Raw genomic sequence first — 13,790 nt, forward strand, 5'->3', positions numbered from 1 at the left:
GCCAGTGGAGTCTGGAGTTGAGAGGAGAGCTTTTCTCTGAGCAAAGCTAGGTAGGGAAGTAAATTTGTTGCCTTACATTAGCCCCATCTCTAGACCAACAGGAAGCAAGAGAGTTAATCTGGAGGGATTTCTGGGGTCGACTCCAGTCCCAGGGTCCACTTGAGTTGGCAGTGCGGTACCAGGCAGGTTTATGATTTCAGATGTAATTTTGTGCAAGATGCTTCCAGCTTATGTCTTCCTTGCCTTTATTGTTCATCTCCTTACTAGTTCCCTGAGACCAGCCATGAAATCCCTGTGTGTGATTGTGCAGGTTGCTCTTGACCAGATCGCTGAGAATAATCAGGGATGAAAAGACAGCTATGACCTCTTACTTGCTTGCACTGACCAGTTGTGTGTATTATCTAAAAGGCTCAGAGAGGTGAGTGCCCCGCCCCCTGAGTCCACAGACTTCTGTGAGACCCCAAACAAACATTCATCACATCTTCTTCCTCGTCTCACCCATTTCCCACTCTTGTCTTTTCCCTGGTTCTACTTAGAGAGCTGGTAAGATAGGAATTATGGTGAAATTGAAATAGGGTGATGGTCTATTGGACAAAGGCCCGGGGAGGGAAAATCAGTATTTCATTGTTTGTGCAGTTTGTTGATTGCTGGAGATGGGCTGCTTGGCTTTCTTTATATTATTGTTCTCATCCATAAAAGTCAGATGGCAGATGTATTATGATGGTTTCATTCCATGGATCCCCAGACTTGTGCAAGACAGTGTTTGCATGGATGAATATAAGTTTTACTCTGATTGCAACATGTGGGACTTGTTTTCCCACATTGGGAGAATGCATTAGATGGTGTCCCTAACATGTTTTGAATTAATTAAAAGAAAAATGCAATTTTTTTTTTTTGTTCCAAAGTTTCTGTTTTAAGTGCTTGAGGTTTTCTCTCCACTGTTGGACTGTTGGCCAGTTCCCCTTCATTAATGGTTATATGCTTTTCTGTTTGAAGAGAGGAAATGAAAGATGAATGGTGAATGGTAAATGGAAGCTTCCCTAGAAGGTCATTGTAGCTCTCAATCTGGCCCAGAGGTTGGCAGTCCACCCTGGGATCAGGCAGTCTGGCTTCCCTTTCTCCAACGTGTCATTCCTTCTCCTGGCTCTGCGGAGGTTGGGTTAATCCTAAGGATGAATCTCAGGCCTCCTTGAAGGGGAACTCAGGGGGAACCCTCAAGTCCCCCCAGAAGTGAATCCAGAACCTTGAATCCAGCTCTAGGGAAACCCAATTTGGTATTTCTCTGCATTGGGAGTGAGTGAAGTCACTCAGTAGTGTCTGACTCTTTGTGACCCCATGGACTGTAGCCTACCAGGCTTCTCCACCCGTGGCATTCTCCAGGCAAGAGTACTGGAGTGGGTTGCCGTTTGCTTCTCCAGGAGATTTTCCCAACCCAGGGATCGAACCCAGGTCTCCCGCATTGCAGGCAGACGCTTTACCATCTGAGTGCAAATGCATCTCTTATAGAAGTTTGTTCCAGAGTAATTTGGTCCAATACATTGGATTGGCCAGAAAGTTCAGGTTTTTTGTAACATCTTAATGGAAAAACCTGAACAAACTTTTTGGCCTACTCAGTGTTAAATAGAGTCAGAAAGCAAAGACTTCCAGGCTTCACCCTGAATCTGAGCCTTGCTAAAGGAGCCAGAAGATCAGCCTATGCAGGGATTGGCTCACCTGGCATTGAATGTTGGCAGCAACCCTTAAGTATAATGATGACATTTCCCAAATCTGGAATGTATGGGCTTAACAATAAAAGATTTTCATGGGAGCTAAATGCAAAGTGTGTAAAAAAGAACCTGTTCTGTAGAATCAGATTCCTTGGTCACTGAGCCCATACTGAACTGAGTGCTCAGGATGGGCCAGGACTGTTACTTTGTTTAATTTTCAAAATTTAGATCCTTCTAACTGTTCCCCTGGACATCAGTATAAGGGGTTGCTAAAAGGGTCCAACAGTTTCATTCCACCTACACGCCCCTTCTACACTCTCTGCTTGTGGGATTGTTACAGAAGAAACCCATATCTAATATAAAGAAGGTGCCAAGTCTGAATCCACTGCCTTCTAAATATCCATCTGCTTTTTAGTGCTACTCTCACAGCAAAAATGGGCATATTTACCAAATATTTCTGAGACATAAGAAACCATTTGGGAATGTGCAATGTAATTTGGGAGAACAGCCTGCTTACAATGTGGTGACTTTATTGAGCTGTAGAAAATGGCGTGAAATTGATCAAATGAATCACGGGTCCCACTGTGCCGTAGCTATCACCAGGCATCTTTTTTTTTTTTTTAAGTTTGTTAGTCGTTTGGGATCCTTAAGCATGCAAACTTCAGAGAGTCCACAAAGGAACCAGGGTTGTTTTATGGCGTCCAGTACTACCATATTGTTACTTCTGTGTAGCAGGAAAAGTTCATTTTCAAAGCAGATACAATTCAGTCTTCAGATGTGAATGGTATGAATGACAGTCTTTTTTTGTGCTGTTGTTTTAAAAAAATTTCTTAGCACTAGGCATCTTTAGGTTCACTTAAAAGTTTGGGTTTTTTTTTTTAAATTTTATTTTATATTAGCTCTCAGTCCTTTTGCTGTCTGAGAATTGAGTTTACAGGCCAAACCAAACCCAGAAAAGCCTGTGTTTTTTTTTTTCCCTGAAAAGCCAAACCAAACCCAGAAAAGAACACAAAAGTCCCATGTCTACTTGTTTTTGAAAAGTACTGTGTAAATCTTAAGTTGGTTTGGGACTTTGCCATTTGTTTGGCTCTTCTAGACTTTCCAATAACTCTGCTTATGGAACCTGTAGTTACTCCTGGTGACTGTGGAGACTGAGCAAGGTTTGACACAGGGCAGGCTGTGCAGTGCTGTGAACAAGAATGCAGATGTTTTAAGGAGTGTGCATCCCTAGGTTGGGAAGATCCTCTGGAGGAGGGCATGGCAACCCACTCCAGTATTCTTGCCTGGAGAATCCCACAGATAGAGGAGAATGGCGGGCTACAGTCCGTAGATTTAGAGAGTTGGACATGACTGAAGCGACTGAACACGCACATTTCTGTTCAACCTTATTCTGCAGATAATAGATGGAGGGTATGTGTTAAGTTGCTTCAGTTATGTCTAACTCTTTGCGACCCTGTGGACTGTAGCCTGCCACCCTCCTCTGTCCATAGGATTCTCCAGGCAAGAATACTGGAGTGGGTTGCTATGCTCTCCTCTGGGGCATCTTTCCAGCCCAGGGACCAAACCCAAGTCTCCTGTGTATCCTGCATTGGCAGGTGGGTTCTTTACTACTAGGGCAACTTGGGAAGCCCAGCATGCATGCATGCTTGGTATTAACTCTGTATTTTTTCGTCTGGAGTAGGGCAGGTTATGGATGCCCCACCCACTCCCATTCATTTGAAGCAATGGCAGGTTCCCCAGCATAAGGCCACTTAGACCATGACTTAGGAAGGTTCACTCACCAAGGTTTTGACCATAGGTTCAAATCCAGTTTGACCTGGTTCAGACTATGGCCTTGGCTTAGTGGAGGGATTTGATCCATTAACCATTCAACTTATTGAAGGATTTTTACTTCAGATGTCCTTCTGTTCTGTCTCAGTCTCCAAAACTGAGATCACGATCCACTGTACTGCCATAGGCCTTATTCATATGTTGACCATAGCATTTGTTTCCCTTTGTTGTAGCTATATATCTTTGTTATCAGTTCATGACCTTCCCCCAGAGCAGGGACCACATCTTGCTTATTTTTTCTTTCTTTGTTTCTGTTCCTGTGCTCACATATATGTGATGCTCAAAAAGTAAGTTGTGGTTGTTTTTTTCCCACATTTAAAAATTTTAAGTTGACATCCTCTGACTAAAACATGTTTTCCCTCCTATAATTTAACCTGTATATAACAATTGCATCTGAAATATAGGGTTGGGTCTCCCTACATTAGCCTATCTGCAAAGTTGGCAAAGTTTAATCTTAGACAAAAGTAATTTTAAATGCATATTGCATGCTTGAATATACATTTCAAAATACAAAAGTTGTCTAGGGTTTCTCTTCATATTGGCTCAGAGAAAAATCTTGTGCTTTAATTATAAGATATGGGTTCAGGCATTTAACAATTACTTGAAGAATATTTAGGTGATTTGATGTATTTTATCATTCAAATTGCACTGGATAAAATTTATGCGAAAACGTCCTGTCTGTTTAGGGCAGCAGTGGTGTGTAGAATGTGTATGACCCATTGAATCTGACTACCTGGGTTATCACCTTGGCTTTGTCACAGAGGAGATTTGTCATAGAGTGTCAAGGTCTCTCAACTAAGACTGAATCTGGCCTCTCTGACATAAGATGGGTTGTATTTTGCAGGATCTATTTGATGCCAGCATCAATATCCAGAAATGATAATTTATATTACTTTTTGTGAGTATTCAAATGGGTAAAATATTGAAAGTGCTTTGAAAACTCTACTTTACAAGTGAAGTCTTTTTTGTTGTTGTTTTTGCCGCACCACACAGCAAGTGGGGTCTTAGTTCCCTGACCAGGGGTTAAACCTGTACCCCTTGCAGTGGAAGCATGGAATCTTAACCACTAGACTGCCAGGGAAGTCCACAAATGAAATCTTAAATGGAAGTTTGCTGGGGAATAATCAGTATCAGAAGATGTTCCAGGTTATTATTTATTCTATATTGGGTTTATGCTCAAAATGCTCAAAATCTGTAGCAGTCACAAGCCCAGCAATAGGTTTGTATAAAGTCCAAACCCTGGTAGGTATAGTCCTGGACCTTCTTTTATCTCCCAGAGAAGGTACCTCATTCAGGTTCTGCATATGAATTTGGAGTTTCTTGCCTCAAGTGCCTGTGGTAAAGGAGTCTCTTTTCCCCAGTTTTTAATATTTCCTCTCAAGGACATGGACTATGGTTCACTTGTTATATGCATAGAATGTCCCACTAGCCTCTATGTAAATGAAATTTCATTTTGTCCATTAAGTAGCTCTGTAACTAATCTCTGAAAAAGGCTAATCCTTCTCTGCCCAGCTAGAGACAAATGGCAAGACAGAACCGAGTGCCATCCATCCATATATGCATGCATATGTATATATGTACCTGTAAATTTTTTGGAGGGCTTGCTTGTGTGTGTGAGGGAGACATGGCAACCCTCCATTTTGCCTTGCATCTCTAGACTTGGCCCGTGATATGGAGAATCCCTACTATTCCTGTTATAACAGGTCACTCATGACACTTGACCAAACACAGATACTCACATATATCCTTGTTTTGTGCCATAGATGCCTCTGCAGTGCTGTAGCCCTTTAAACCTGTACCTGTTGGGCTTTTGGTGCCTGGAGAATTATAATTCATGCACTATTCTGTGATTTATATACAGGTAAAAATTGTACTAAAGGTGAACAACTAACATTAAATTAGATCATTGTCACATTCATCTATTTGCATCTGATACATACGTTGTCTTCTCCTAGGGCCACTTACCATTTCTAAAATATGTCTACATGGCCTGCTCAGGGAAGCAGACCTGCAGGCTCACGTTATTTTATGAATGGTTGTTCAGAGGTTTCTCATCAGATTCCAGCCCATGCAGCTTCCCCCTCGCACCACTGGGGGCAGCTCGTGGTGCACATACCACCTGCCCATAGGCACACTCTCTTTTATTTCTTCTGACACCTACAAATAGAATGGCAGGGACTTCAAACACACAGAAAAGCAGCTTGACCTGCCGGCTGAGTGCCTGTTGTTGGATATTTCAGTCCTGAGCTATGTGGCTCATGCCCTGAAAGCTGATCAGTTGCTTCCTTCTGAAGCTGCCAGACTGACTCAGCGCCATCAGAAGACATCTTGGTGTGGAAACAGCCCCTCCATGCATTCATTGATGGGGTGTGGAGGTGTCTGCGTCCCCAGTAAACCACTGGCCCTGGGCATGGACTTTATCCCAATATTAACCTACCAGTGCCAGGAAACTTCTCTTCTGTTTGAAAGATCAGAGGGAGAAAGAGGGAGGAAGGGATAGGAGGGATGAGAGAGAGAGGCATTGCAATTAGGCAACAAGAAGGCCACCATGATTTAACCGAGCCAGAAAGGATACTTACTGCTGACTAACTGGCCCACGCTCAAAGCTGAAGAAGAGGAGGATGAGGAGGAAGAGGAGGAAGCCTGCCGGACGGGGCTTTGAGACATGGATGCTTGGCTGTGAGCCAGGTGCAGAAGACTGCTTTGGGAGGCTGCTTGACCCACTGACGTCTGGGAGGGTTGGTGGAGCTACGCAGAGGGATGTAAAAAAATACACAAAGGCATGAAAAATTAGGAGGAAAATGCTAGGGAATAGAAGTGTTATCAGGGCTGAATCATTTTATTTCTAAGAATATATACATCTCTGGAATAATGCACACCCTGCACAACAGGCAGGGTTTTGTTTTCTTTCTTTTTTTTGTATATATTATGTGGCTGCTTCCTTGACAGGCATTTTATTAGTATTTCTAAATATATTAATTCCCTACTTGGCTTGCTGAAGTATCTCATTTTCTACATTTCTTGACCGCCACATGTGATTGGATTCTTTCTGCCTGTTCATGCAATTCCAGGGTGCTTGACAGGCTTCTTGAGTACGTATAGGTAAAATATAACACCTGCCATCAACTTAGACCACAAGACTCAAGATCAAGGGTGGGTTGTGCCCAATCATTTTGTCTTATGTAACTGGTGCTTTTAGGAAAGTTCCAATTTAGGCTGAGTGTATATGGGAACTTTCTGCTCTCTCAAACCAGAATCTGGGTGTATTACTGTGGAGCTGGGAAAAATAATTCTAAGATCCTATCGAAATTAAGAGAGAAATGGGGGCAGTCAGGACAAATGTATCGATTGATATTTGTCCCTCTTGGTTGTCACTTTCTTACACTGTGCCAGAACTTTGTTTGGCATTGTCATGCTCTCACATTTAAAACTCTCACATCAGCCTGTGGAGTGGGTATTATTCTGACCCCTCTTTTACCACCAGGGAAGCTGAGGCGTAGAGAGTTTAAAGGATTTGGTGTCTTCCTTCGGCAGGTGTGGAGGAGCTGGTCTCCAGACCTATGAAGTCTGATCCCTGGGCTTGAGCTCTTAGTCACAGCGCCACAAGTCAGAATTCACTTCAAGTCTCGTGTGCGGTAAGGAAGGTGGTCATTGTATTCACGACTTCTTTCCAGGTTATCAAAGAGCTCTGGTTCTGGGAGGTGAGAACCTCGACTGAAGGGAGGAAGGAGAGAGAAAAGGAGGACAGTCACAGCTTCTGGGTCCACCTTGACACCTGGGAGGGGTCTCTCTCCATCCACGTGTTGACCCTCTGGGAAGCTGATGAAGGGCAGCCCTAGGCCTGGCACGAGGGCACCAGTAGCCTCAGCAGTGGCCACCTTTGTTGATTAGACAGAGTACTTCCCAGAGTGCTTTCATGTCCATTATCACAGCTCCCAGAGGTGTAGGAAGGTTTTCAAAAAAGGTTTTTAATAAAAGGAAGTCAGTCTGGGAGTGGAATCAGGCCAGGCCCTGAACTTTGGTGAAAAGAGAGCCAACTACAAAACAGGCACTGATCTTTGACCACCTCCTCAGGATCTAAGAGTCAGCCTGGAGATTTCAACTTCACATTTGTCTATGCTTTCCCAGTGTGTGTGTGTTCAGTTTTTTTTATTCAACTTTATCAAGATATAATTTACACATAATAAAATATATACATTTTATGCATACAGTTTGATAAATTTTGTCAAATGTATACATCTGTGAAACCACCATATTATCAAGATATAGAACCTTCTTATCATTCTATAAAGTTCCCTAATTGCCTTTGTAATCAATTTTTCCAACTCCTGGCCCCAGACATGGACTGTGCTGCTTTCTGCCGCATGTACTCATTTGGCATAATTCTAAAACTGGAATTGTATGGTATGTACTTTTTTGCATTTGACTTCTTTTGCTCAGATACTGTTTTTGAGATTTACCCAGTTTTGTTGGATATATCAGTAAATCATTTTTTAATTGCTGAGAAATATGTATAGTATTGTTATATATCTGCATGCATATCTATGTCGAAGATTGTCTATGCATTCATCTGTTGATGGATATTTGGGTTATTTCCGGTTTGGGGCTATGATGAAGAAAGCTGTTATAAACATTTATGGACAAATTTTTGTGTATCCCTGTGTTCTCATTTCTTTTATGTAAATACCTATGAGTGAAACTATGGAAATGACTGAGTCATACCTTAAGTGCACATTTACCTTTTAAAGAAACTACCAAACTGATTTCCAAAGTGGCTGGAGCCATTGATACGCTCACCAGCTATGTATAAGAGTTCCAGTTGCTGTGCGGCATCACCAACACCTGTGGTCGATAGTCTTTTTAATTCCCTAAAGTGGTTTTAACCATCAATTAACATTCTACTTTCAAACAATTGTTAATAATGTGCTACTTTGGAAATGTATTTAGGGACCTATTTCCCTTCCCCTCCCACCCTGTGGCAATGCTTTTGCTCTCCAGATTCACAGGCTAGCTCTATGTCGCAGATATAGCTGGCACAATTATGGGAAGTAAGTGACTCTCCCAAGACCATGAGTCTACCTTAGAATCCAGGCTCTCGCCCCATAGTTCAGGGCTCTTTACAGGATGCCAGGCTGTCCTGTTCCACAATTTCCTGCAATTACATCTCAAGGGAACATCCTCATTGTTACTCCACTGTGCTAAGATTGTGAAGTAAGGTAGTTGTAATTGACATGGAACTCAAATTAATATGCAACAAGCATCTGCCTAAAGTAATTAGCCAATCTGCTGAGCACATAATCAACAATCGAATCCAGTAAATTTTATTCTGTAGGAACACACACTGAAGATTAAATCTACTTTTAATTTGCTTAATAAAATGTGATGGATATTTGCATGTCAGTCTATCCCCTCTAATGTATTGAGTTGTCCTTCTAAATATTGTTACTTGACAAAAGCTTTGCACAGTTTTGAGTTACTGAATCATGAGCTAGTCTTTGGTTTTACCATTTCATCAATATTTTATTGGCCCTGGGTGTGGCAAAGTACCATCAAGGAACTGGATAAGACAATAATCAATTTAAATTTCTTTTTCTCATACACAACTCAGTAAAGAAAAATTACTAGGCTTCAGTCTACACAAGAGAAGGAATTCTAGAGAAAAACAAAGTAGCTCTATTGAGAGTCTGTTCTATGCCTACACAGTCAAAGAAAGAGATGAATCTAAGATAACTAAGAATCTAGGAAAGAAGTATTTTGTCCAAAGGAAATAAACACTTTTTTTTAGAACACTGGGGTCCTGCTTACCTTCCAGCATTCAACCAAACAGTTCAGAATAACCCATAAAAATTCTAAAAAGTTCTTACTTGAAAAAAATCAAGATTTTAAGGTTATGGCATTTCTAGCAAATTAATACAGGCATGGAAAGTCCACCAAAAAGGAGGAAAACAAAGGGGTGGTTCATGTTAGCCTGGGGCTTTGCTTCATCCAGGGAAGTAGAGAAGGATGTGAAGATGTTCATCCCACACAGGGTATGAGAGACAGGCAGAAATAGGATTTAGAGTCCCTTAAGCTTTATGCTGCTTACTGCATCTCATAGGCTGGCTTTGTTGGTTTATTTGTGTTGGTTGACACTGATGATGTATTCAACAAAAATAGATATAGGCACACTTTGAAGTCTTTCTGGATTTTCTGTGCCAGTGCTCCTCATCTGTCTTCCTTGTGTAATGCAGTATATCTTTAACAATATTTCAGTTTCTGGAACAAAGCATCTTCTAATTAAATTCACGATTGATATAAAAATAAGTGAAGGTGACAAGCATCTTGGAAATGGGATAAAATGAAGAACCAGAATGTGATAGATGAATTGGAAAAAGTTAATTTATATAAACAGTAAAATTCAAATGGGATTAAATATAGAGAAATTCATTTGGGTAGGGGGGGAGAAGAAACTTTCCAAACAGGTAAAGGCAAAGTGGATGCAGAAGAAATGAAATTAGTGGTTCTCAAGATTTAAGCACTTTCAGAATCACCTGGAGGGCTGTTAGAACAGGTCCCTGGACCTTACCCCCACAGTGTCTGGTGCAGTAGGTCCAGGTGGGAGTCAATAATTTGCATTTCTAACAGGTTCCCAAGTGAGGCTAAGGCTGCTGGTTAAGGGACCTCTTAAGGTTTTGGAAGGATCTTGTCTTAGAAAAAGTGTAAAGAAAGTAGATTTATTGCGTCTAGACAAGAGAAGCCAGAGCCTAGATTTAGTAAGAACTTTTAATAATTAGGAGGACATAAAGAATACCTGAATGTTATCGAGGAGTTCATTCTACAGTGGACATGGCCAACTATGCAGGTGTTAAATTTGCTGGAAGGTTCAGGGTTGACCTCAGGACAACCTAACTTGAAAAATTTTGAGTACTAAAATTTTGAAAATTTCTAGTAGCTAAAAACTCCCTTGGGTATCATATCTAGAACATGAAGAACTCTGCATCTTAGTGCAGAGGAAGGGGTTAATGGAGAATGAAAGAGAATTAGGGAAGAGAGTGCTGTGTGGAAGTTCTTCCCAAGCCGCAGGCAGGTGCTGGTTTGGAACAAACTGGAAAATGGCAAAAGACGCAGAATCGGAAAGCCACGGAAGGGCCTGGGCTGAGCTCCTCAGGGAGCATGCCTCTGGAATCTGGTGTCCCCAATAGGGAAACACTACCATTTGGCAGCAGTAAAACACGATGGATGGAGTACGCAGCGTAGGCTGGGTCCTGAGCAAGGCTGAATCAGTCTGGTCCCTGCCTTCCAGGTGTAGACAGTACAGACTGATGACAGTGAATGGAGCAAGGGGAAAACCGAGGTGGGAGAATGATAAATGGGAGCTACACAAAGGAGGGATCCTGGGCAGGGGGATGGTGGTGGGAGTTTGCCAGACAGAAGAGGAGGGAAAGGCGTTCCAGGCTAGGGTGGGCAGGGAGCACGTGCTCTGTCAGCTGAGCTCGACGGGGAATGACCAGGGGAGACCAGAGAGGTGAGATGCCCGGATGTGTGGCTGGAAGGTCAAAGGTCTGTTTTGTACTGGGGTCCCTGACACACATTTCCTTTCTGTAGGAAACCCTTATGACTATTTTAGATCCTGTACGGGTGGAAATACTTCATTTATGTCTCATTCTGGATGGCTTCAAGAAAAAATTGGAAACTACTGATTTATGTAACAGCTGGGAAAAAACTGGTGACTATATATTTTTTACTTGAAAAAAAAAAAACACCAGATGGATTTAGAGAATCATATAGCATTTTAGGGGCTCCCCTGTGGTGCTAGTAGTAAAGAACCCACCTGCCAGTGCAGGAGATATAAGAGATGTGGGTTTGATCCCCGATCCCCTGGAGGAGGGCATGGCAACCCACTCCAGTGTTCTTGCCTGGAGAGTCCCATAGACAGAAGAGCCTGGTGGGCTATAGACCATAGGGTGGCAAAGAGTTGGTCATGACTGAAGCGACTTAGCATGCACAGCATTTTAGAGAGCTAGTTTAAATAAATCATTTTCCTTTGGCTTCCTATTAGCACCAAGATTACATTTTGAAGAACAATTGAGTGCCTTCATGGATGGCAGTCTCCAAGTACTATAGCCATAGTATTCAATTTTTGAAAAATTTCAATGCTTTGATTTTACAAATCACATTTTTCCTTTCCCGTGTCTCTATTTTCTTAATGACATTAGAAATCTCCCGTAAACTTTTGTTGGGATTTAGTCAGAGGAAGAATAAATATACACAACATGAGCTCTACCAAATATTTTTGTATTAAGCTCTTTGTTCCATGCACAGAAAGATACTTCTCTCTCCCTCATATATATATATATACATATATATATGTGTATTTTGTGTGTGTGTGTGTGTGTGTGTGTGTGTGTATGTGCAGCACGTGAGATCTTACTTCCCTGACCAGGGATCAAACTCACATCCCCTGCACTGGGAGTACAGAGTCTCAACCACTGGACCACCAGGTAAGTCCCCCTGTCTTTCTTATCTAGTCATTTTCTGACCTTTGTTTCTTTGCATTGCTTACCAAGGATTCCCGATTGGATACTATGACAGTGATATCTAGGACTATCAGATATTGGTATATGTTTTTTAAAAAATACTGTTTGTATTTCAGATGATAACTTTGCAGGTTCTCAATCTTTCATCATTGGAATAAAGCATCCTCAAGAGTAGTTGACTCTTCACTCTTTGATTTTATCCAGGTTCTTTTAAGCAGTGCCACTGTAGACATGTGTAAAAATTAAGATTTTTAAATTATTTTTTTAAATTAAAATGAATCACCCCAGGTCATCTAGCCCAAGAGGCCTGTACTACACTCCATAAAAAGTGGACTTCCTTTTGAGTGCGAGTTAGGGATTTCTCTGCTCTTGTAATTTATGACATATTTTACTGTTGGAACTGTGCTCTGGTGAGATCAAGCATTTGTCATAAATCACATGAAAAAATAAATTGAGAAACTTCTCTACTGTACAAGAGAAATCCTTTATTTTTTAGTGGTTGTCCATATTATATTTCTTCAATGTAAAGGGTAGTATTTAAAGAAAAAAATTGAAGACCACTATTCTTATATATATCTCTAGGTCTGAGCTTTTTACTTTTGGACTCTCAGCATTTTATGACCCTCTATCCTCAGAATTCCCCCTTTTATATCTGGGACTCAGACTTGAGCATTTCCTGTCGATTCACCCAACTTGTTAACTTTACTACACCTTCCAAGGTGTTTCAATCAGAGCTGATGCCAAGAAACAGTGTGGCGCTCTTCTGATATTTCTCAGCTGGTCCGTCATCAGTTCCCTTGACCTTTCGCGGACTTGAGTAGACCACTGGCACGTGCCTTGAACAACGGGACAGGCCCACGGGTGCCTGCCATGACTTGATTCAGGAAGGTTCGAGTGTCGCTCTTTTGAGCTGTGCACACATGTCCTCTCAGCATGCACTTTGATGAGAGATGCGTGCACATATACTGGCAAGGCAAGTTCTGCTCTCTGCGATTCTGGTTGTAAATGACGTGAGTTGGATGGGCAAGGTGCATCCCCTAGAGGCTGGCTGTTTCTTCCCAGTTGCTAGAGCTCCAGTTCTACCAACAGGGTTGATGGCAGTGGTCAGACTAGCAGAGGACCAGACATTCCCACTGTGATAATGAGGTTTCATCCAGTGGTCAACAGGTAGGGTGTGAGCAAGATTCTGAGGTGCATCTATGCTCGCGAGAGAGACTGTGTAAATGGATTCACACTGTTGATAGTGGGCGAGGGTTTGAGGAGGAGCACCATACCTCCCTCTTACTTGCCATTTCTTAGTTAGCTCCTTCTGGATCAAAACTGTACTACCTCAAATATAGAGCTGTCATCTGGTATAATAGCAGTGGTCTATCACCCACACACCCTACTTAGAAATTCAAAGTGAGAGTGAGAGCTACTTGTATTAAATGTTGATGATCTCTAATTAATTCATCACCTTCTTGACAATTTACAACTTGGGTTTGCTGACAGAAATAGTTTTTTAGCAGATTGTACAAAAAGATTAATTTTCTCATTTCTGCGCCCAGAGATAATTTTGAACATAGGTTTGAACAGATAGAACTAGGGATTAAAAAGCCAATGGAACATTTGGAGGAACTATTTATTCATTTTTTGGCCACACTGTGTGGCATGTGAGATCTTAGTTCCTTGAACAGGGATGGAACCCGTGCCTCCCGCAGTGGAAGCTCAGAGTCTTAACCACTGGACCAGCAGGGAC

The 13,790-nt window shown here is 41.8% G+C and overlaps 1 protein-coding gene across 3 annotated transcripts in view; it reads right to left on the bottom strand.

The window, feature by feature from the left end:
- Window positions 1-13,790, bottom strand: part of POU6F2 (POU class 6 homeobox 2) — a 503,169-nt gene that overhangs the window by 7,659 nt on the left and 481,720 nt on the right. For all 3 annotated transcript variants that reach the window (XM_070292382.1, XM_069588256.1, XM_069588255.1), the window contains one exon: window positions 6,116-6,284. In XM_070292382.1, the coding sequence (XP_070148483.1) occupies window positions 6,116-6,284 (169 nt within the window). The remainder of the gene's footprint in view (window positions 1-6,115; window positions 6,285-13,790) is intronic.

Source organism: Ovis canadensis, chromosome 4, assembly GCF_042477335.2.
Source record: "Ovis canadensis isolate MfBH-ARS-UI-01 breed Bighorn chromosome 4, ARS-UI_OviCan_v2, whole genome shotgun sequence".
Taxonomy (NCBI): Eukaryota; Metazoa; Chordata; class Mammalia; order Artiodactyla; family Bovidae; genus Ovis; species Ovis canadensis.